General features: G+C 42.8%; 1 protein-coding gene across 3 annotated transcripts in view; it reads right to left on the bottom strand.

Annotated features, from left to right (window-relative positions):
• Positions 1-22,543, bottom strand: part of LOC101085685 (basic immunoglobulin-like variable motif-containing protein) — a 77,783-nt gene extending 55,240 nt beyond the window's left edge. The window contains exons 1-3 of one of the 3 annotated variants that reach the window (XM_023253054.2): positions 22,407-22,543; positions 15,469-16,065; positions 8,242-8,368 (exon numbers count right to left, since the gene is read on the bottom strand). In XM_023253054.2, the coding sequence (XP_023108822.2) occupies positions 8,242-8,368; positions 15,469-15,946 (605 nt within the window). In that variant the 5' untranslated portion in view covers positions 15,947-16,065; positions 22,407-22,543. Of the gene's footprint in view, positions 1-8,241; positions 8,369-15,468; positions 16,066-21,089; positions 21,231-22,406 lie in introns of those variants that run through there. The other 2 variants (XM_011280818.4, XM_023253052.2) reach the window with 2 other exon arrangements.
• Between the last annotated feature and the right edge of the window lie 224 nt (positions 22,544-22,767).

Here is a 22,767-nt window from a genome sequence, read left to right as displayed (position 1 = left end):
AAGCCAGCCAGGCGCCTCTCCCAACTACTTTCTAATGAAGGTGCTAATAGTAGACAAAACAAAAAGGAGAAACAAGATTTATCATCACTAAACACAGTTTTAGTATTACCTTACAATTAATTACAAAAAGAGGGGTGCCTGGGTGGCTCAGTTGTTTAAGCATCTGACTCTTGATTTCGGCTCAGGTCATGATCTCACAGTTGTGAGACTGTGCTCCTCCTTGGGCTCTGAGCTGAGTGAGGGGCCTGCCTGGGACTCTCTCCCTCTCTCTCTGCCCCTCCCCATGCTTGTGCATATGCTCAAGGGTGCATATGCTCTCTCTCTCTCTCTGTCTCGAAATAAATAAAAATATTTTAAAAATTAATTACAAAAAGAAAAATTGCAGGTGTACGTTTATTTGTATATGTGCATATAATATGCATAATGCACATACATAAGTCAACAATGACCCTTGTATCTACAGGCTTAAGATACAAAAGATGATTATGGTTATTAAACTATACGGTTATTATATAGCCACATAATACAGGGATTGTTATGGATTGAACTGCACCCACCTAAAAAAGATACACTGAAGTCCATGGGGCACCTGGGTGGCTCAGGCATCCAACTCTTGATTTTGGCTCAGGTCATTATCTCATGGTTTGTGAGACTGAGCCCCACATTGGGCTCTGCACTGACAGCATGCAGCCTGCTTGGGATTCTCTCTCCCTTTCTCTCTGCCCCTCACCCACTTGCAAGCACGTGCTCTGTCTCCTCTCTCTCTCTCTCTCTCTCTCTCTCTCTCTCTCTCTCTCTCTCTCTCTCAAAATAAATAAATAGGGGCACCTGGGTGGCTCAGTTGATTGAGCGTCCGACTTCGGCTCAGGTCATGATCTCACGGCCCATGGGTTCGAGCCCCGCATCGGGCTCTGTGCTGACAGCTCAGAGCCTGGATCCTGCTTTGGATTCTGTGTCTCCCTCCCACTCTGCCCACCCCCCTCCCCCCGCCACTCATACTCTGTCTCTATCTCAAAAATAAATAAACATTAACAAGTTTAAAAATAAATAAACTTTTTTTTTTTAATTAAAAAAGATACGTTGAAGACCTAACCACAGGTACCTATGAATACAATCTAATTTGGAAATAAGGTCTTCACAGATAAAATCAAGTTAAGATTAAGTCATACTTGAGTAAGTGTGGACTCTTAATCCAAGATGGCTGGTGTCCTTATAAAAAAGAAAAAAGGGGCATGCAGAGAGGAGAGTGCCATGTGAAGACCCAAACACATGAAGGGAAAACTCAGAGACAGAAGTGTCGCAGCAGCAAGCCTAGGAATACCAAGGACCGCCAACAAGGCACCAGAAGCTAGGATGAAGCAGAGTCTAGCCCTCGGATTTCAGAGGGAATGTGGCCCTCCCAACAGCTTGGCCTCTGACTCCCGACCTCCAGAACTATGAGCCAGTTCCTGTTGATTTAATCCAGCCAGTTTATGGCACTTTGTTATGGTAGCTCTAGGAAACTCATATGCTAATCATCATCCAGGAAACACTACAAACTGCTTTACATCCACAAAAGCAAAAAACCCTGAACACATTATGAATGGTTTTGTTTATAGCTATTTGCAAGGCTGTTTAAAAAAGAACTCCTCCCACAGAAATGACCCTGACTTGAGAAAGTGTTGGCGTTACAGGGCTCTCATATTTCAAACTCAGAAGCTAACTTCCATAAGAGCTCATGTATTCATAGCTACCACCTACATTCTGTTCTGCAACTAAATTTCCAACAAATGGACTTAACAGTCACCATGACTTGTTTCCTGATGCTTTTCCATTCCTTATTTTTTCTCACCAGATATCTTGGGTGGTTGACATTCCTTGTTGAGTGGCTAAGAGCTCATGGCCATTGCAGTCACTCAATTCTTGCATGACTGGGAGTCTGTTGCTTCCATACTTGAATGACAACATAAATAGGACACTTGGGTGACTTTTTCTCTCCTGAGAAACATGATTCCACTGTAGCCTGATAGCTAGTACTGCCATGATGTGAAGACCGAGACCAAAGGGGTAATTTCCCTTTGTACTGGTTTTGCACTGTATACCCATGACTCCTTATGCTTGAACTCCAGTAACTCCACCAGAACATGCCTTGGTGCTGATCAATCTGTATCGGTTTTCCTTTCCTGGGACACAGTTTGCACTTTTATATCTGCAGACTCTAGCTTTTCCTTCTTTTGGGAACGTTCCTTCCAATTGTGTCTTTCAATATTTTTTTTTTTCTATTTGTTCTGATCTCTTTCTCAGGAATACCAGTTACTGATATTTGGAGCCTCTGTCTGTTACCCATATCTACCTGTTGTTGTTGTTGTTGCTGTTTTTAACAATTTTATTTTTAAGTAATATCTACAGCCAATGTGAGGCTCAAACTCATAACCCCAAGATCAAGATTCATATGCTCTACCTACTGAGCCAGTCAGGCGCCCCAATATTTATCTGTCCTTTAATCCTTTTTATATCTTTGTTATTTTCCATTTGGGTTTTGTGCAATTTCCTCACACTGACTCACCATTGACTTAATTATGTTTTTCACTGGGTTGGGTTTTTTTTTTTTTTCCTGCTTCTAATGTGGTTTTCACCTGTGCAATGACTTTGTCCTCCACTTCTTTCTGTGGGCCTGTCAATTATTTCCCCTTCTGTAGTCATATAATCTCTTCTTTGACTTCATTTTGAAAAATTGTATGAATTATAACTTTTTTGATATAAAGGGCTTATTGTCAATTTTAACTTTATTTCCTTGAATAACTCTTCCAAAGATGTATATGCCTTCCACAGTTGCCCGTTTTTATTTGCAATTTTTATACACATATATCAAGTTGCTTCCTCTGTCTTTCCTCATCCTTGAATAGAGCCGATTATCACTGAAGAGTTGTTTGCTGTCTTCAACACCCCATCGTCAAATTTGTCAAGTCTGCCCCTCATTTTTGTTTTGTTTTTTTTTTATAATTTTGGTAAAGACACATAACATGAAATATACCATCTTAACCAGTTTTTAAGGGTACAGTTGAGTCATGTTAACTATATTCAGTGTTGTGAAAGAGATCTCTAGAATGTCTCCATCTTGCAAGACTGAAACTCTACACCCACTGGACAACGCATTTTCCCCCCTCCCCCCAGCCTGTGACAAACACCATTCTACTTTCTGCTTTTATGAGTTTGACTACTTTATACTTCATATAAATGGAATCATACAGTATTTCTCTCTTTGTCACTGGTGACCACAATTCTACATTCTTTCTCTTTCATTTTGACAACTCTTAAGTACCTCTTACAAATAGAATCACACATTATTAGTCGTTTTGTGTCTGGCTTATTTCACCTAGCATAATGTCCTCAAAGTTCATCCATGTTGTACCGTGTGTCAGAATTCCTTCTATTTTAAGGCTGAATTAATATTCCATTGTGTGTATATACCACATTTTCTTTATTCCTTCAACTATCAATGGACACTTGGGCTGTTTCCCCTTCCCAGCTATTGTGAATAATGCTGCAATGAACACAGTATGCAAATATCTCTTCAAGATCCTGCTTTCAATTCTTTTGGATATATACCCAGAAGTGGGATTACAGGATCATATGGTATCTTAGCTCAGGCTGCTATAACAAATTATGACAGACTTAGTGGCTTCAACAACAAACAATTATGTATTTCCTATAGTTCTAGAGGCTAAGAAGTCCAAAACTGAGGTGCCAACGAATCTAATGTCTGGGGAGAAACTGCATATGGCCATCCTCTCATTGTGTCCTCACACGATGGAGCAGAGACAGAGGAGGAAGCAATCTCCCACTTCCTGTCCTTTACAAGGTACGAATCCCATTCATGGGGGCTCCCCCTTCATGACCCAATCACCTCCCAAAGACCCCATCTCTTAATACGATCACATTGGGGGTTAGGATTCCAATATATGAATTGGGGGGAGACACAAACATTCAGCCACAACAGACATTCTATTTTTAACTTTTCGAGAAACTTCCACACTATTTTCCATAGGGGCTGTACTATTTTAGATTTTTATATTCCTACCGACAGCACACAAAAGTTCTGATTTCTCCACATTCTTGCCAACAACTATTATTTTCTGGCTTTTTTCATAGTGGCCATCCTACTGGGTGTGAGGAAATACCATATTGCAATTTTGATTTGCCATTTCTCTGACAATTAATGGTGTTGAGCATCTTTTTGTATGCTTGCTGGCCATTTGCATATTCTTTGGGAAAATGTCTGTTCAAGTCCTTTGCCCATTTTTTAATTGGGTTCTTTGGTATTTTTGTTGTTGAATTGTAGGAGTCCTTTACATATTCTGGATATTAACCCCTTATCAGATGTATGATCTGCAAAATATTTTCTCCCATTCTATAGGATGCCTTTTCACTTTGTTGATGGTTTTCTTTGATGCACAGAAGTTTTAAGGTTTGATATGATTCTATTTGTCTATTTTTGCTTTTGTTACCTGTGCTTTTGGTGTCATATCTCAGATATCGTTGTCAAATTCAATGTCATGAAATTTCCCCCTAAGTTTTCTTCTAGTTTCATAGTTTTAGGTCTTTACATTTATGTCTTTAATCTATTTTGAGTTAATTTTTGATAAGCAGGGTCAAGTTCATTCTTTTGCAGGTGGATATCCACTTTTCCCAGCACCATTTGCTGAAGAGACTGTCCTTTCTCTATTCCGTGGGCTTGGCACCCTTGCGGAAGATTGTTTGCCCATGTACATGAGTGTTTCTCTCTGAGCTTTCTATTCTGACCCATTTGTCTACATATCTGTCTTTATGCTAGGATCACACTGTTTTGATTATGTAGCTCTGGGAGGTTTTGAAATCAGGAAGTGGGTGGCCTACGTTCCACTCTTGCCATCACTACCTTCCCAGCAATTCACTAGAGGCACTGTCCTTAGCTAGAAATTAGGAAGTAAAATAATCCAGTAGCGATCAGAGGAGCAGGATGTCTCCTTCCACAACCCCTACCTGCATTTCTGTAGTGCTGAACTGGATCTCCATCAAGAACTCTGATGTTCCTCCCCTGGTGCAGTGGCTCACACCCCTAGATCTAACCAAAGGGTCACCGGATGGTTTCAGGACTGCCACATGAACTTTAGGGAAACCTGTACCATTTGAGGCTAATAGTAGTCTTTGCAGTTCTTGGTGTCCTCTCCCTGTTGGTCCAGAGTGCAGAGGATTTGAGAAGCATGTATTAGAGACTATGGTTTGGGGATATTGTTAATTCTTTGTTTCAGGGAAGATAAGAGTTTTCCCCTATTTTTTATTTTCTTGTTATTGTTTCCATGGGTTTGAGGCATAGAGGCCAAGGGCAGGCCACCCCAAGATGGGTCGCTTTGACATGAACATTATTTTGAGTTAAAAGCAATCCAAACCCAGCAGATTCAGAAAAAGCTCGTTATCCCCCCTCCCCCCCCCCCATCAACTGCCTGCTTTACCAGGAAGAGAGCTATTAACCAGAGACTCCCCTTTACCTGAGAAACTTATCTGCATAATAGGGTAATTTTTGTTTTTCAAAACATCTCCTTTCATCTCCCTACTAATCGCCTTCCTCCTCTTATCCGCAGACTCCTACCCCTCTCCTTAGCTCACATAACCTTCATGTTACCTCAATGTCTTTAGAATTTCCATGTCTGTGTGAATTCCCTGTACATACGTTGATTTTCTCCTGTTAATCTGTCTCATGTCAATTTGATTCTAAGTCCATCTAGAAGAGCCTTGAAGAGCAGAGGAAAGCTACCTCCCCAATAGAGAGAAGGAATGGAGTAAACAGACCTTATTCTGTCATATTTAAATCTCCAACTTCTATCCAAAACACCTCTTCACAAAGTCTTAGGGTCACTCCTAGACACCCTTAAGATTTTCCATATTTCTTCATCAGTCCAAACTTGTTTACTGGTCTTGTTCATGACCAGCCTAAAACTTTTAGTGACTTTCTACTACCATTCCATTCCAACCGTACTCTTGTAATATCTTCAGTGGGAAATGAGTTTGTCATCCTAACAGTGTTTCCCCTCAGGTTATTTCTCCCATCTATCCTTCCTCATCCATGCCTTATGGTTTCACATGTTATACTATTAAAATACAATTACTCAAATTTATTGTTAAAACAAATCTTAGGTCTAAGGGATTAGAAGCAAAAATGGGCAAAGGCTTTCTCCAAAGAAACTAAAATTACTGTTTTTGATTCTAATGCCTCTTCTCCAATACAATCTACATCCTTATTACTACCAATTAATCTTTTAAAATACACTTTTGTTAAGAAATCATCATGGGCTTCTCTCTACGTCAGGAACAACAACAAAAAAATCTAAATCCTTAGCCTGGTGTCCAAGATACAGATCATGACAGGTTACAAAGAAAGAATGTGAACTTTGGAGTCTGGCTCTCTTCAGTTTTAATACAAGATCTGCTTCTTCACCGTGTGATGTTAGGTAAGGTTCTTAGCTTCTGAACTTCACTCCAGACAAGCCTGTCTAATCTTCATTACCAATACGCAAGACACTCTCCTCCCATCCATGCAAAGACCTTTGGACCCTCCTCCATACCTCTCTTAAGACCCAGCGACTCAGTGAAGCCTTTTGATGTCATTATTTCCTCTCATGTTGGTAGTTTATTCATACCCATCTTTGTCTGAAACTTGTCTGAGATATTTTATATTTCTCTGCTTAGTCCCCATTTCTCACCTACATTTTAAATCTGAGAAAACAAACACCATGTTTTGTGTATCTCTGTATTCTCGGCCACAGTAAAGGGTCCAATATTTATTAAATAGGTGATAAAATCTAACATTTTTTAAACCTCACACAAATAATTTTTAAAATCTCAACCCATAGGAGCACCTGGGTGGCTCAGTTGGTTAAGCCTCTGACTTCGGCTCAGGTCATAATCTCACAGTTTGTAAGTTCAAGCCCTGCGTCAGGCTCTGTGCTGACAGCTCAGAGCCTGGAGCCTGCTTCAGATTCTGTGTCTCCCTCTCCCTCTGCCCCTCCCCTGCTCAGGCTCTGACTCTCTCTTTCAATAATAAATAAATGGTAAAAAAAAAAATTGTTTTTAATCTCAAATCATAGACTAGTAATATCTAAAAGCCATCATTAATTAAACATTTTTTTCTTTCAAATAGGAACTGTATTCCAAGGTAACCAAACAGCCACAGTTGATGAGTGAAAGCTCTTCTTATTGGAAGAAGATCACTAACTAATAAAGGGAGAAGATATGAAAGAAATTTGAAATATCCCCATTTTCCAGCAAGGATTCAGGTAGCAATCATCAATGGGTTTGGCTAAAACCACTAGGTGAAAAGTTAATGGGGACAGGATATTAGCCTGATGCCACTGTCCCCCCCACTGATTATGTGATGGTTGCAGAAAGGAAGAAAAAAGAACTTGACAATGTGGGCTGACGCTGTCACCGCCTAAATCCGATAATCAGTCTTAGAATCTAGTACGGGACGACCAGATACTATGCATCCCCTGATGTGATGCAGTATGAAGAACAAAGGGTCACCGAGGCAGTACTGTGGCCTAAAATGTTCAATCAGAATCTAAACCAAGTCTGTATGTCTAACTTTCAGCTGTTAGGAAATACTGAGGCTATAGAAATAATTTAGACAACAGGGGGGAAATATCAGACAAATCCAGAAGGTAGGACACTCTACAAGATATCTGGCCAAGTCTCTTTAAGAAGTTAATCTAGGGGCCCCTGGGTGGTTCAGTCAGTTAAGTGTCCAACTCTTGATTTTGGCTCAGGTCACGATCTCACGGTTTACGAGATTGAGCCTCGCTGTTGGGCTCTGCACTGACAGCATGGAGCGTGCTTGGGATTCTCTCTCTCTCTCTCTGTCTCTCTCTCTCTCTTTCTTTCTCTTTCTCTGCCCCTTCCCTGTACTCTCTCTAAATAAATAAATAAACATTAGAGAAAAAAAAAAAAGTCAATCTCCTAGAATTTAAAAAACAAAAGTGAGGGGAGGGAGGTAGAGACTGTTCTAGGTTAAGAGACACATACAAGCCACAACAAGCAAACACTAAGTGTGGTTCATGGTTGGGAACCACAATGAACAACCAGTTGTGAAAATACTTCAAAACAATGTGGAAAACCTAAATTTAGCCTAGGAATTAGATACTATGGAAATATCATTAACTTTATTAAGTATGACAACGCTATTGTGTTAAGTGTGGTTAAGGAAAAAAGTCAATTTTTAGAGATTACCATCTTCTGAGATCTAATACTTTCCGCTGCTTAATATCTTCAAGAGGAGAATACTGAGGCCACTCCCTCTGATGTCTTCCTTTTTTGTCTGAAGTTTTTTTCTTGCAAATTTGTTTCTTTACATTGCCTAGACACAAGAATACAAAGTAAGCAAAATGCTCAGGATGAAATAAGCCATTATGGGAGTATAATTAATTATGTAAAAGGGACCCCTGGGTGACACAGTTGGTTAAGCAACCAACTTCATCTCAGATCATGATCTTGAGGTTCACGAGTTTGAGCCCCACGTCACATCGGGTTCTGTGCTGACAGCTCAGAGCCTGGAGCCTGCTTCAGATCCTGTGTGTGTCTCTCTCTGTGCCCCTCCCCAACTCGAGCTCTGACTCTCTCTCTCAAAAATAAATAAACATTTAAAAAATTATGTAACAAAATTAAAAAGTAACCGCCACTAGTTCTCAAAATGATATTGCAAACATGTTGAAGAAAGACATGTATCTTCAAGAATACTCCCCTGGCTTAAAGAGAGAGAATAAATAAAAACAAGTTTAAGCAATCATGAGTGTAGTTCCTATCAGATTCTTACACTTCCAACTCCTGATCTAGTCACTTCTCTAGGAAAAGAATCAATCGCAAAATCTTTGGTTTAGAAAATCAAATTACCAATGGTAAAATATTTAACTAGACCACTTTCCAGAAAATAAATCCCTTTCTACAAAACAATAAAACCACATTAATGTAACTCTGTTAAGAAAGTAAAAGCAATAGATCCAATAATGCAATGATGCGATATTTAAAAATACCTGCAGGCCTTACAGAGACCACAAAATGGATTAAGAATGATGCTCATGTGTACATTATGAAAACGTGACTTCAGCACCAGGAACTAGAACGGAAAACAAAGTCTTCTTTCTGTGTCTGTGTACGTAATGAAGTGTGCACGCACACACACGCACGCATGTGCATATGTGAGCACATGCAAGCAAACACACACACACACACACACACACACACACACACACACACACACACACACCACTCTCTCCAAAAGACATGTAAAGCAAATAGCAGGGTCACCTAAGGGGGAGGAGAATTGGAAGCTAGACAAAAAGAAGACAAAACTGAGAATGAGACACTGCACTGTTTAATTTTTACACTTTTTGTTTCTGAACGATGCTAATGGATTACTCAGGTAAAAAACAAAAACAAAAAAACAAAAAAACCACCTATTTAATTAAAATCTTAACTATAGAGAAATGATGGTTACCAGAAGGGAGGTGGGTGGCTGTGGGGGAAATAGGTGATGGGGATTAAGGATGCACTTGTCGAGATGAGCACCAGGTGAGGTATGGAATGTTGAATCCCTACATTGTATGCCTGAAACGAGTATTACACTTTCTGTTAACTGACTGGAATTTAAATTAAAACTTTAAAAAATATATTAATAAATAACATCCAAGTTTCATGTCAGTAAAATACCATTAACATTTCAGACAGCTATGCTCAAATACTTGAATAAATTTCACACATACTACATTTTCGATGAAGTGATCAAACTTGATATGAAATTATAAAAGAGCTAATATTTTATTTTTATGAGTTATTCACAATGATAAGACATAGATCATAGAGAGATATGTCTAGAAAACAAACACAGGAAGGGGTTTATTTCATTCGCCTTTCAATAAAACCCAAACCAGCTGGAACTCAGAAACTACGGTGACACAGGGGATTTTTCTGATTTTTGTAAGATGTCATAATGACAAACACTGTAATATCCAGACACCAGTTTTTCCCCACTGCCTCTAGCTATTCGAAGTCTTCACAGAGAACACAAAATTTCCACAGAGCTGAACAACCAGTGGCAAATATGAGCTAAGTCCCATTCGGACAAGTTTCTTCCCCTAATAAAATACATCTTAGAGACTGACAAGATGGAAAAACTACTGTCCAGCCTTTCTCAGATGTCTTGTCTTCACTGCCCCATAATGCCTTAATGCCCTGTGCAGTTTTCCCAGCCACTTAAAACCTTAGAGGCTAATGAAGCGTGCTGATCAGTGCCCTCAGCACCCCCTGGGGTGGTCTGGCCCCACACGCTTTCCTCTGAGGCTACCTAAGCCTGCCCTCTGTCCCCTTCAACTTTACGCCCCGGAGCCCCCTGGGCTAAAGAAGTGTGTGTTCCAAATAAGCATCCTTGGTAAATCCAACTGTTGCCACACAGGCAAAATTCCATTCAGCTCGGGAGAGAGGAAAGCTCTGGCAAAGTGGGAGCTAAGTTTGAGAGGAGAACGTAACATACCCACGCCTGAACACTGTCTCCCCATCTCATCAACCCCAAGAACCTCTGCCCACTGCTGTCTGTCACCACCATATTCCTTCTTCTGTTCCCCACCTGGCCCACAACACACCATACAGCTCTGACACCAAAAGGAACACACATACACACACAGCTACCTCTATTCACCACGCTGCCTTTTAGAGAAAGGTCTGAGCATAGCAAAAAGTAGAGTATCGGCCATCTTTTTGACTTGAGGAACAAGGGGACAGAGTTTGGGGCAATCACTGTCACTGGAAAGTGAGGTGGGTGGGTACCCCAGAAATAAAAGAGCCAGAAAAGGGGAGACTCAAATTCTGTGCATAAATTTGGCCCCAATCTTAGGCTGACTCTTGAACCATGCGTGCACAGAGCAGACCCCAAAGAGCACAGCTAAGGCCAAAAAATATTGGACAGAGATTTCAAATGTCCTTAAGGGACAGAATTTGTGGTTTTAGTCAAACCAAATCTATTGGTGCTAAAATTAAAAACAAACAAATGAACAAACTTGAAATAAAGCACTCTTTGGAGGAATATACAAGAATGCAAAATCAACACATTTCCAATACCCAGCATACAATCCAAAATTATTGAATATGTGAGGAAACTAGAAAATGTGACACCTTCTCAAGAAAAAAAGATTAGACCAACTCGAAGATGACCCAAATTTTAAAACTGGCAGATAAGGATTCTATCTTATCTTATTTTAAGTAGGTTTCACACCCAGCACAGAGCCCAACATGGGGCTTGAACTCACAACCCTGAGGTCAAGACCCGAGCTGAGATGTCAAGCTGAGATCTTAACCGACTGAGCCACCCAGACACCCCAGCAGATAAGGATTTTAAAGTGGATATTACAGGGGCACCTGGGTGGGTCTATCAGTCAAGCATCAGACTTTGGCTCAGGTCTTGATGTCATGGTTGGTGAGTGTGAGCCCTGCTATGGGTGAGCCCCACTTCTCTCTCTCTCCCTCACTCTCTCTCCCTCTCTGCCCCCCATGGGATTCTCTCTCTCTCTCTGCCCTTTGCTCATTTGCACCCTCTCTCTCTCAAAAAAGAAAAAAGAAGAGAAAGAAAAGAAGGATGAAAGAAAGGAAAGAAGGAAGGAAGAAAAGAAAAGGAAAGGAAAAAAGAAAGTGGATATTATATCTATGCTTTATGAGATAGATAAAATCTTCCAGTAAGGAATGAGAAGATAGGAAACCCAAGATAGGAAACAAAAACTACTTTAAAAATGTAAATTCTGGAACTAAAAAAAACAATAATCTGAAACAAATAATTCATGGAATATACTTATCTTTAAGAGACCCACTTTATCTTTTTCTTCAGCTATCAAGTTTTTATCAAAAGGAAGATGAATCATGTCTTTTCTGAGGCGAGCTGACTGACACACAATGTTACATTCGTTTCAAGTGTACAATATAGTGATTCAACAACTCTATATGCTACACTCACCATAAGAGTCACTACCATCTGTCACCACACCACACTATTAGAGAACCTTGACTGTATCCCCTACGCTGTGCCTCTTATTCCCATGAGGCATTCACTCTCTAACTGGAAGCCTGTATCTCTCACACCCCTTTACCCATTGTGCCTGTCCTCCACCCCTCTCTCCTCTGGCAACCATCACTCTGTTCTCTGTATTTGTAGGTCTGATTCTGCTTTCTGTTTGCTTGTTTACTCGTTAGTTTCAGGTTTTAGATTCCACGTTAAAGTAAAATCATACAGTATTTGTCTTTCCCTGTCTGAACTATTTCACTTAGCATGATACCCTCTAGATCCATCCATGTTGCAAATGGCAAATTCTCATCCTTTTTTATGGTTGAGCAGGAGAGATGCACTTTAAATATAAAAAGATACAAGTTGAAAATAAACGGACAGGAAAAGATACACCATGCAAGCACTAGTCAAAAGAAAGCTGGAGTAGCCAGATTAATATCAAACAACATAGCTTTCAGAACAAGAAATATTACCAGGAATAATGAGGGACATTTCATAACAATAAAAAAGGTCAATTCAACAAGAGGAAATAATACTCATATTGTGTGTGCACCTAATTAATAGAGTTTCAAATTACATGGAAGCAAAAATCAACAGAATTAAATGCAGAAAAGATAACAATCATAGCTGGAGATTTTTAACATTTCATTTTCCTTTTTTTTTTTAATTTTTTTTTAACATTTATTTATTTTTGAGACAGGGAGAGACAGAGCATGAACAGGGGAGGGTCAGAGAGAGGGAGACACAGAATCTGAAACAGGCTCCAGGCTCTGAGCTGTCAGCACAGAGCCCGACGCAGGGCTCGAATTCACGGACCACGAGATTGTGACCTGGGCCGAAGTCGGCCGCTTAACCGACCGAGCCACCCAGGCGCCCCTTAACATTTCATTTTCAGCTGTGAAGAGAACAAGACAAAAATTCAGTAATGACATAGAAGATGTGAACAACACTTTGGCCCAATCACAAACACTTCGACCCAATGTGTATTTCTAGAACAATATACTCAACACTACACCCATATTTTCAAATGCACACGGTACATTCACCAACATAGACTGTGTGTTGGGTCATAAAACAAGTGTCAGCCCATCTTAAAAGACAAGTTCATATGTCCTCTGTCCACAATGGAAATAGATTAGAAATCAATATTGGGGCACCTGGGTGGCTCAGTCAGTTGAGCATCAGACTCTCGATTTTGGCTCAGATCATGATCTCATGGTTCCTGGGATCAAGCCCTGCATAGGGCTCTGGACTGACAGCGCAGAGCCTGCTTAGGATTTTCTTTCTCTCTCCCTCTCCCTCTGCCTCTCCCCTGCTCACGTGTGTGTGGGTGTGCACACACACACACTCCCTCTCTCTCTCAAAATAAATAAACTTTAAAAGAATCATTATTTAGAAAAAGCCCCAAAGTATCTGGAAATTAAGCAGCATACTTCTCACAGTAACATATATATCGAAGAAAAAATCACAAGGGAGATTATAAAATACTTCAAATTACATGATAATAAAAATACAGTGTATCAACCTTCGTGGGCTGTGGCTACCAGAGTACTTACAGAGCCATGTTAAGCACTAAATGCTGGAAGCAGAAAAGTCTTGAATCAAAATGTTGGAAAAAGAAGAACAAAGTAAACCCGAAGTAAGTAGAAGAAAGAAAATAATAAAAAGCAGAAATCAATAGAATAGAAAACAAACAATTGAGAAAATTAACCAAGTTAAAAGCTGGTTATCTGAAAAGATGAGCAAAACTGATACACCCCTAACCAGAAGAAAAAGGGAGAGAACATAAATTACCACTATCAGGAAAGGAAAGAAGAATTATTGCTAAAAGACCCTATAGACATTAGAGGGATAAAAAGGACTATTAGAAATAACTTTGGGGAGGGACACCTGGGTGGCTCAGTTGTTTAAGTAGCCAACTCTTGGTCTCGGTTCAGGTCACGATCTCATGGTTGGTGAGATCGAGCCCCGTGTTAGGTTCTGCACTGAGAGCTCGAAGTCTGCTTGGGATTCTCTCTCTCCCTCTCTCTCTCTCTCTCTCTGCTCCTCTCCTGCCCACGCCCCCCTCCCTCAAAATAAATAAAAAACATTTAAAAATATTTTAAAAATTACTTCGGGGGGCCTAGGTGGCTCAGTCAGTTAAGCGTGAGACTCTTGATTTTGGCTCAGGTCATGATCTCACAGTTGGTGAGAGTGAGCCCTGCATCAGACTCCATGTTGACAGTGTGGAGCCTTCTTGGGATTCTCTGTCCCCCTCTTTGCCCCTCCCCTGCTTGTGCTCACTCTCTCTCTCTCACTTGCTTGCTCTCTCAAAATAAATAAATAAACTTTAAAAAAGAAAAAAAAAAAGAAATAACTTCATGCCAACAAAATTGGCAGCTTAGATGAAATGGACAAACTAAAACTTGACAGAATCGATGGGAATCAAGACAACTCCATGATCACAGTTAGAGATTTGTTACACCCCTCTGTAAAGCCCTCAGAAAATAGGAGAGAACACTTCCCAACTTGTCTTAGGAGACCTGCATAGCCCTAATTCCAACAGCCTGAAAAATATATTACAAAAAATTACAGACCAATCACCTGTAAATATAGACACAAGGTGAAACCCCCCTGACACGCTGAGAATACAAATTTACATGACATTCTGGGAAACAAGCTGACAAACGAACAAGAAGTATGGAGGTTTTACAAAAAGAAGCCTAGAAGTAAAATACAAATCCCACCTCCACCTCCTCCTAGCTATCATCTTTCCACAAGCACCTCAACCTCTCTGAGCCTCAATCTCTTTACCTACAAAATAAGAGTATCCACCACATAAAAATCCTGTATTACTGTGAGTTCAAAAGAAAGAAGTGAAAAGCAGTAGTGTCTGCCACAGGGCCACCACCCTGCAATTGCGAAGGCTTTGTATTGCACCCTGGGTGAATAGCGCCCTCTTAAGTTGTGCAGTACACAACCTAGTCAGTAGTACCTGGAGACCCTGCTGGGTGCTCAAACAATTTTAAAAGGAAAAAGCCACAGTTATACAGAAGAAAAAAACTAAACGTTTAGTTGGGAAAGATGAATTCATGTCTCTGCAAAACTAAAAAATAGTGGTATGTTATTCTAGCCACCTCATTAACCATTTCTAAGCCACTGTATACTTATCTGCAATACCGGTATTTTACAGCATTCTTAGATTTTTCAAAGCTCTCAAAATGCTAAGGTTATGTGTGCAGTTTCCAGTGGCAAGCCATTAATGAACTAAATGTCCTCTGCCCAAAGTTATTTCTTAACTACAGTGATAGACATGATAGCAATGTTCCTTGTATAGCAGCATAAAAAAGGAAACCATGCTTAATGGCAAGCTTAAACAAGATACATTGTTTTCTTATTATTTTCACATGGGAAATTCACGCCTCCTTCCTTACCTGATTTGTGTTTCAAATTTGTGGTCACCCCATCAAATTCAGACTTATCAATTTCCCATGCGAGAGGTAGCTTGCCCAGGCTATTGGATAAGTTGTCCAAGCTATTTTCTTCATTGTAGATGATCTCTGATGTACTAGTTGGGATGCCAATGTATCTTGATGGGTTATTTCCCGCGGATAAAGAGGTACTATCAGGAAGACAAGAAGAGCGGGTTGAATTTGGAGGTTTATAGATTGAGGTTGCCTGGTTGAGAAAGGCATAGTCTGAACAGATGGCATAAATTTTCTCCCGAGTATGGGTCACTGGACAGCTCCACGGATAATGACCATCTCCTTTGGGGCCCAAGGGTGCCCCCGAGGCACGAGTGCAGAAAGACTGTACAGCACCGTGTAGATTCTCTTCAGGAGACTTTCTCTCGGATTTGTGCTCACCATTTCCAGAATCATTTGCCCTTTCTGCTTCTGCAACGTTAGGCATTGAATGCAACTATAAAAGTTCTGTTAAGGAGAAGTTGCAACTCTTTCTGCTACTCGAAAACCAACTGTGACAATCGTTTAGAGCATCCTACAGAAACTTGGGAGCTGCAAAATGGGATCCTAAGAAAAAAAGGAGGAGAAAGAAACATCAACAATCCGCTAGACACTACAAAAGACTAAGAAATATATCAAATGTTTCACATGGGTTCATTCAATGAATATTTTACAGCTACTAAACACCTAGAGTCACAATCACCACCCATCTGCTTTATTAAAAAATTATTTTACAATAATGCTTTAGAATAATAAAAAAATACAAACAACTCAATTAAAAATGGGCAAAATATCTAGGGGCGCCTGGATGGCTCAGTCAAACATCTGACTTCAGCTCAGGTCATGATCTCGTGGTTCGTGAGTTTGAGCCCCACATCAGGCTCCGTGCTGACAGCTCAGAGCCTGGAGCCTGCTTCAGATTCTATATCTCCCTCTCTCTCTGCCCACCCCACGCAGGCTCTGTTTCTCTTTCCCTCAAAGATAAATAAAAACATTAAAAAAAAATTTTTTTTAATAGGCAAAATATCTGAATAGTCACTTCTCCAAAGACGGTGTAGAAATGGTCAATAAACACAACGAAATGATGTTCAGCATCATTAGCCATCTCGGAAATGCAAATCAAAACCACAATAAGACACTATGTCAACCCAGCAGGATGGCTCTAATGAAAAAGATAGACGATAAGGATTGTTGAGGATGTGGTGGAACTGGAACCCTCATACACGTCTGATGGAAATGCAGAATGGTGTAGTCACTTTGGAAAACAGTTCCTCAAACACTTACAGAGTGACCATATGATCAAGCAATTTCACTCCTAGGTATACAGCTACGAGAAATGAACACATATGTCCACACAAATGTTCGTAGCGGCATTATTTATCATAGCCAAAAAGGAGAAACAACCCAAATATCCATCAATTGATGAATGGGTAAGTAAGATAAATAAAATGTAGTTTATCCATGCTACAGAATATTGGGCAATAAAAATAAATGAAATACTGACCCATGCTACAACACAGATGGCCCCTGAAAGCATTATGCTAAATGAATGAAGCCAGTCACAAAGGAGCAGACAGTGTATGATTCCATTTATATGAAATGTTCAGAATAGGCAAATCTCTAGTGACAGAAATTAGATTAGTGGGTTACCTACAGCTGGGAGGGAGGAGGAGGTTGGGGATGATGGGGTTTCTTTTTGTAATAATGAAACTATTCTATAATTGATTGAGGTGATGAATCCACAACATTATGAATATACTAAAAGCTACTGAACTGGACATTTGAAACAGGTGAATTGTATGATGTGTGAATCATATCCCAATAAAGCTGTGCATCCATCACAATTATAGTTAGTAGTCACTAACTTCTGGTCAGTCTCAGGAAAAACTCATTTTCAAGTCTACACCAGTTCCTTTGGGGAAGAAAACAGAACAGTTTAAATAGCAACCAAGGGCATTTGAGGAAGTTGAAGATTTACAGGACCTTGATGAGTCAGACCAGCACAGGTGGTACAGGAGGGCACAGGGTGCAGGTGCCAGTTCTGAGTGTGCCCACCCCACAGGGCGCTAGTGATAGAAAAGTACTCAAGAGACACAGCCCGCCCCAGGTAACCAGTCTGATGTTCACTAGTCAATATCTCAGCCCATTCACTTTTTAAAAAATTAGAAGTGAGAATAATTTTCTTAGGTTACAGAAAATGGTTATATAAAACCCCTCATACAAATATTGAATGACAAAAACCTCTAAGGCAATAAGAAATAACAGAAGAAGGATTGCCACAAAAGCCGTGGTCCCTCTAAATCTGTGAGCAGAAAGTAGCAAAGGTAAGGCATGTCCTACATGTAATTTAAGGTAACAGAGTTCATTACAAGAAGGACTCCACATATCCTACAAGATATTCCATTCCCTTTATTTTTAAGGAATGCTTTCCTTTTTTCTTTTTTAATGTTTACTTATTTTTGAGAGAGAGAGAGAGAGAGAGAGAGAGAGAGAGAGAGAGAGAGAGAGAACGAGTGGGGGGGGGGGGGCAGAGAGGGGGGGAGAAGATCCAAAGCAGCCTCCAGGCTCTGAGCTGTCAGTACAGCTGACTAGAGTAGGACACTTAACCCACTGAGCCACCCAGGCACCCCAGGAAGGCTTTCCTTCCATTCAAAGCTTTGGGGAGTGAGTTTTTTGGAATTGGTGCAGTTTATAGTTATTTGCAGAAAAGTCGGTTTGGCTGGAACCTCCCCACCAAAGATGGAACCCCCAACAGTATCATTTGGGAAACTTCTCTTGTTTTCAAGAAATCCTGGGAGTGCTAGCAGTGGATCTCTTCACAGAAAGCTTTAAGCCTTCTCTTTCTTCCTCATCTCCTGGTGTCATAGTGATGTTGGAGGAAGACGCAAAGAGAAGCTTGTATCTGAGGCTGTACAGACCACACTGGGCTTTTCTGAGGAGTCGATTTCTCTGATTCTTAGCAGATGACCTAACAAAGCACTTTCTACTGATCTGTTGTCCTGGTGCCTTTCTCTGAGAGCCAGCGTGGTGGACGGAGGTAGGTATTATTTGTGGCATTGGGGCTGCATGGGTGGGTTGCGGTAGGGTGCATAGGGCCCTGGTAAGTAAGGGGTAGTGACCCAAGGGTGTTGGAGTCCATCGGAGGGAGTGGTGGGGACAGAAATGCTCCAGGCACTGCCCTTGTCTCTTCATCTCAAGCTTAGTTTCTACTTTGTCACAGCTTCCTTCCTCAGATTTAATAGAAGTGTGCCCATGGGACCAGCTCTCTGTAGCGTGGGATGTTATGAAGAATGCTCATTTGGAACATATAGAGAATATTCTTATCAAAAGCATAAGCAAAAGGAAATTAGTGCGTTTGAACACAAAAGGTAGGGCTGAGGGGCGCTTGGGTGGCTCAGGTGGTTAAGCATCTGACTCTTGACTCTTGATTTCTGCTCAGGTCATGATCTCACAGTTCACGAGATGAAGCCCCACATCAGACTCTGTGCTGACAATGCAGAGCCTACTTGGGATTCTCTCTCCCCCTCTCTCTACCCCTCTCCTGCTTGTGCTCTCTCTCTTGTGCGTGCTCTCTAAATAAATAAATAAATAAATAAATAAATAAATAAATAAACTTTTTCTTTAAAAAAAGGTAGGGTTGGGGCGCCTGGGTGGCGCAGTCGGTTAAGCGTCCGACTTCAGCCAGGTCATGATCTCGCGGTCCGTGAGTTCGAGCCCCGCGTCAGGCTCTGGGCTGATGGCTCGGAGCCTGGAGCCTGTTTCCGATTCTGTGTCTCCCTCTCTCTCTGCCCCTCCCCCGTTCATGCTCTGTCTCTCTCTGTCCCAAAAATAAATAAACGTTGAAAAAAAAAATAAATAAATAAAAATAAAAATAAAAATAAAAATAAAAAAAGGTAGGGTTGAACTTTCTGGAAGCTAAAGACAAGAAAGAACATAGCACTTAATTAACAAAAATTTAATAGTCTGGTTTTCTTTGCGTTTTGGGTTTGTTTGCTTTTAAATAATGGTCACTAACAAGCATGATCTCTTTGGTTGCACTTCTACAAAAAAAAAAAAAAGTGAAGATCATCCACATAAGGGCATAATTTATATCAATTGTCAATAAAAGCCAATACCGGTATGAAAACGTTCTCCTTTGAAGCATCGTTTATGGAAATTTCTCTTTGAAAAATTGTGTAATGTTTCTAGATTTTTATCACAGAAGTAAAACAAATGACAGAGAAAACTACTACAAAATACCAAGATATGACACAAAGAAAATGAAAATCATCCAACTCCCATGACCCAAACGCTGTTGATGTTTATTTTCTTCCCTTAATATCTGTCAGATCTGGGGAATGTTCTCCCCATGTCAGTGTGAGCCCCTGAAGCTAACTGATGTTAGTATATCTATTATTATCGCGTCCTCAGGCTTTCTTAATTAGAGACAGCAATCACTGTATTATGTTGTAATTATAGCCTCAGGAAACACTGAGGGACAAAGGTGCAGTTGTCCCTGCACTAAATAGCCTGTAGCTTCTCTGGTTTTGTCACACCTCATATCTCCTTTTGTTCCTATTTTGGTAAACTATTCCCAAGTCTATCCCCACTCCTAGCACCACCCCACCCCCGGGATGATATTTCTAACCTGACCTGTGCAGAGTTATTAGAAAATAAAGCTTGGACACATATATATGCTCACGTAACTCCCCTGCCTAAAACCTTCGGCTCTTAGAACAAAAAGCCAACTCCTGGCCCCAGGATGGATCTCCTTAGCCCCATACCTCTCTCACAGCCCCCTTCCTCCTTCCAACTTTCCAATCTCTGGATGCGTTCTGCTCCTACTCACCCTCCAGTATTTGGTTAATCCCCATTTATTGCTCATATCCTTCCATGTCACTTTCTGGGGATTCTTTCTTTGCTCCCCAAACCAGGCTAGGTCACCCTGTGCATACTCAGTACCTTTCCTTAACAAGTCTTACCAGGTCTATCCCCAGGGAAGAGCACTTTTTAAAAGTTTCATCAACAAAGACTTAACTTGTAAGTGCCTACATCATGCCAGGCATTATTTTAAGCCCCGGATTAGGAGCCTAGTAGATTCCAGGAAGATTTACTAGGAGAGGCTTTACGCATCAGGGGCTGAACATTAGGCTAAACAGCCTCTTTTTCCTCCTCCCTGGGTGTCGTCTGTGAGAATGATGTTTCCTAATCCAGGTAAGAGAGGAGATGCTCTATTACGATTTTACTAAGAATGTCTAAGGACCTAAGGCTCAATTTAATGATGTTGTCAACCATCATGGCACAGGCAACAGAAATACTGTTTAACTGTGAGTGAACAACATTTTATAAAATGCACCTGTAAAGTAACGATTTTTAGAAGTCACTAGAACGAACTGTTCTGTCAAATAAACGCTGCATTTGTAAGGTCAGTATCCATCTCCTAGGCTACATTCTTTTCGGGTTATATTTCCAATCCGTATTTTCAAGTATCAAGTTGGCTTAGAGAACGAAAGACCTTCAGAAGTCTCTTCAGCAAGCCTCCCCATGTGACAACTATTATCTGTATTCCATACGGAAGGCCAGTGAAAGGTAATAGCATGGAGGTGACTTACTAACAGTGGAAAAGGCGCCCACGAGCTGGGCCAGACGCGCTAAGCCCCAGCGGGTCAGGTCTCGATCCTCCTCCCCGATGTCCTCCACACGCGCACCAGGCCCCTTGCCGGGCTCAGACCCGAGCCCCTTCCCGGGCTGCGGCCGCGGGCCTACGAAGGATACCGGGTCCTCCCGGCGGCGTGCAGCCCAGGCTCCCGGGGCAAGCGAGCGGAGCTCCCACCTCCCTGTTCTGCGAAGCTCGCGGCGCCGCCAGGCTCAGAGGCCGCCGGGACCCAAGCGACAGTCTCGCAGGCCGGTCCCCGCCACGCCGAGCCGGTGTGTGAGGAGGCGGCGCCGGGCGAGGGGAGGAGCCAGGCTGCGCTCCCAGCCCGCGCCCCTCCGGCGGCCGCCTCGGCCCGCGCGCGCTCTCCGGGACCCAGCCCCCCAGCCCCGGTCCCCTCAGCGAGGCCTCCGGGCCGCTCCGCCCGCCTCCCGCCTGGGCCGGAAGCCGGAGTCCGCCGCTAGGGGGAGCGCTGAGGACGCCCGCGGGGTGATCGCCTCCAACCCGCCCGGGGCCGCGGGAGGTTCCGGACTCTCGACACTCCAGGGCGGGTGGGACGCGTCAGTTACTGCCCCCGGGCCAGGAGGGAGTCGCCTATTTGAGCTCTGAATGCACCAGTTGAAATCGATACTCAAGACAATTGCAAAAAATTAAAAAACAGACAAGCCCCGCCTGGACGCCCACCCAGGCCAGCTTTTGCCCGCGGAGCCCCCCGGCGGGTCTGGGTTTTCCGGGCAGCTGGCAGAGGTCCCGAGAGGGAAGTGGGAGGGAGAGCTGGAGGCTCTGGGTCCGATACCGGAGCTCCGTGACCCCTCCTGGTGACCTCCCCCCCCCCCCGCCCCCGGCCAAGGGGCAGACGTGCGGGGAAGAAGGGACGGCCACGGCGCGCTCCCGGCCAGGCCCTGCCCGGCGTGGCGTGGACACCCGCTCCAGGCAGGAGCCACCGGTATCCACGCGGACATCTCCAAATCGGGCTTTGTTCCCGAGAGCACTCGCCCCTCATCTCCCTAACACTGCCCCCATGTTGCGGCCCAGCTCTTCACCCCACTTTTTCCCAGGAGGAGGACGGGCACGGATGCAGTGGCCACCGCTCGGACGGCCACGGGGCTCCAGGGAGCCCACGGCCCCCGGCAACCCAGGCGGCCACAGGCGGCGCCCAGGACAGGCGGGCAACAGCAGGCCCTGCCCGCGGCGCGCGAGTGCCGGGCGGATGGCCCCGCGCGCTGGGCGCACAGCAGCCCGCAGCCACCTCCGCCCGGCCCACAGCCCCGGGTACCTCTCGGCCTGTCCGGCGGGGTCGAGTCGTTGCGGCCGCCGCAGAGCCGGCACCGGACCCGGATCACAGCTTCCCGCGCGCTGCCCGCGACGTGCCTCCAGTTACCCTGGGGCTGGCGTCTCTCGTCCCATTGGAGCGCGCGGGGACAGCGCCCTGGACGGCTGTGCCCGGCGACCGGTTGTCAGATATCATTGACAACACCTTCCTTTCATCGTGTTTTATAATACCTGCCCTCTGCACGTGCGGAGGGTATGGTGACAATTTTTTTTTCTTTACTCTTAGCTGTGCCCCCGCATGCCCCTCTGTTGGGCACCTTGTATGTAAGCGGTGACCGCAAAGTAAATAAACGAGTGAGAGTAGG

The sequence above is a fragment of the Felis catus genome, chromosome A1 (assembly GCF_018350175.1).
Source record: "Felis catus isolate Fca126 chromosome A1, F.catus_Fca126_mat1.0, whole genome shotgun sequence".
NCBI classification, from domain to species: Eukaryota; Metazoa; Chordata; class Mammalia; order Carnivora; family Felidae; genus Felis; species Felis catus.
The sequence above is the reverse complement of the archived record's forward strand: the minus strand, read 5'-3'. Positions and strand labels throughout refer to the sequence as shown.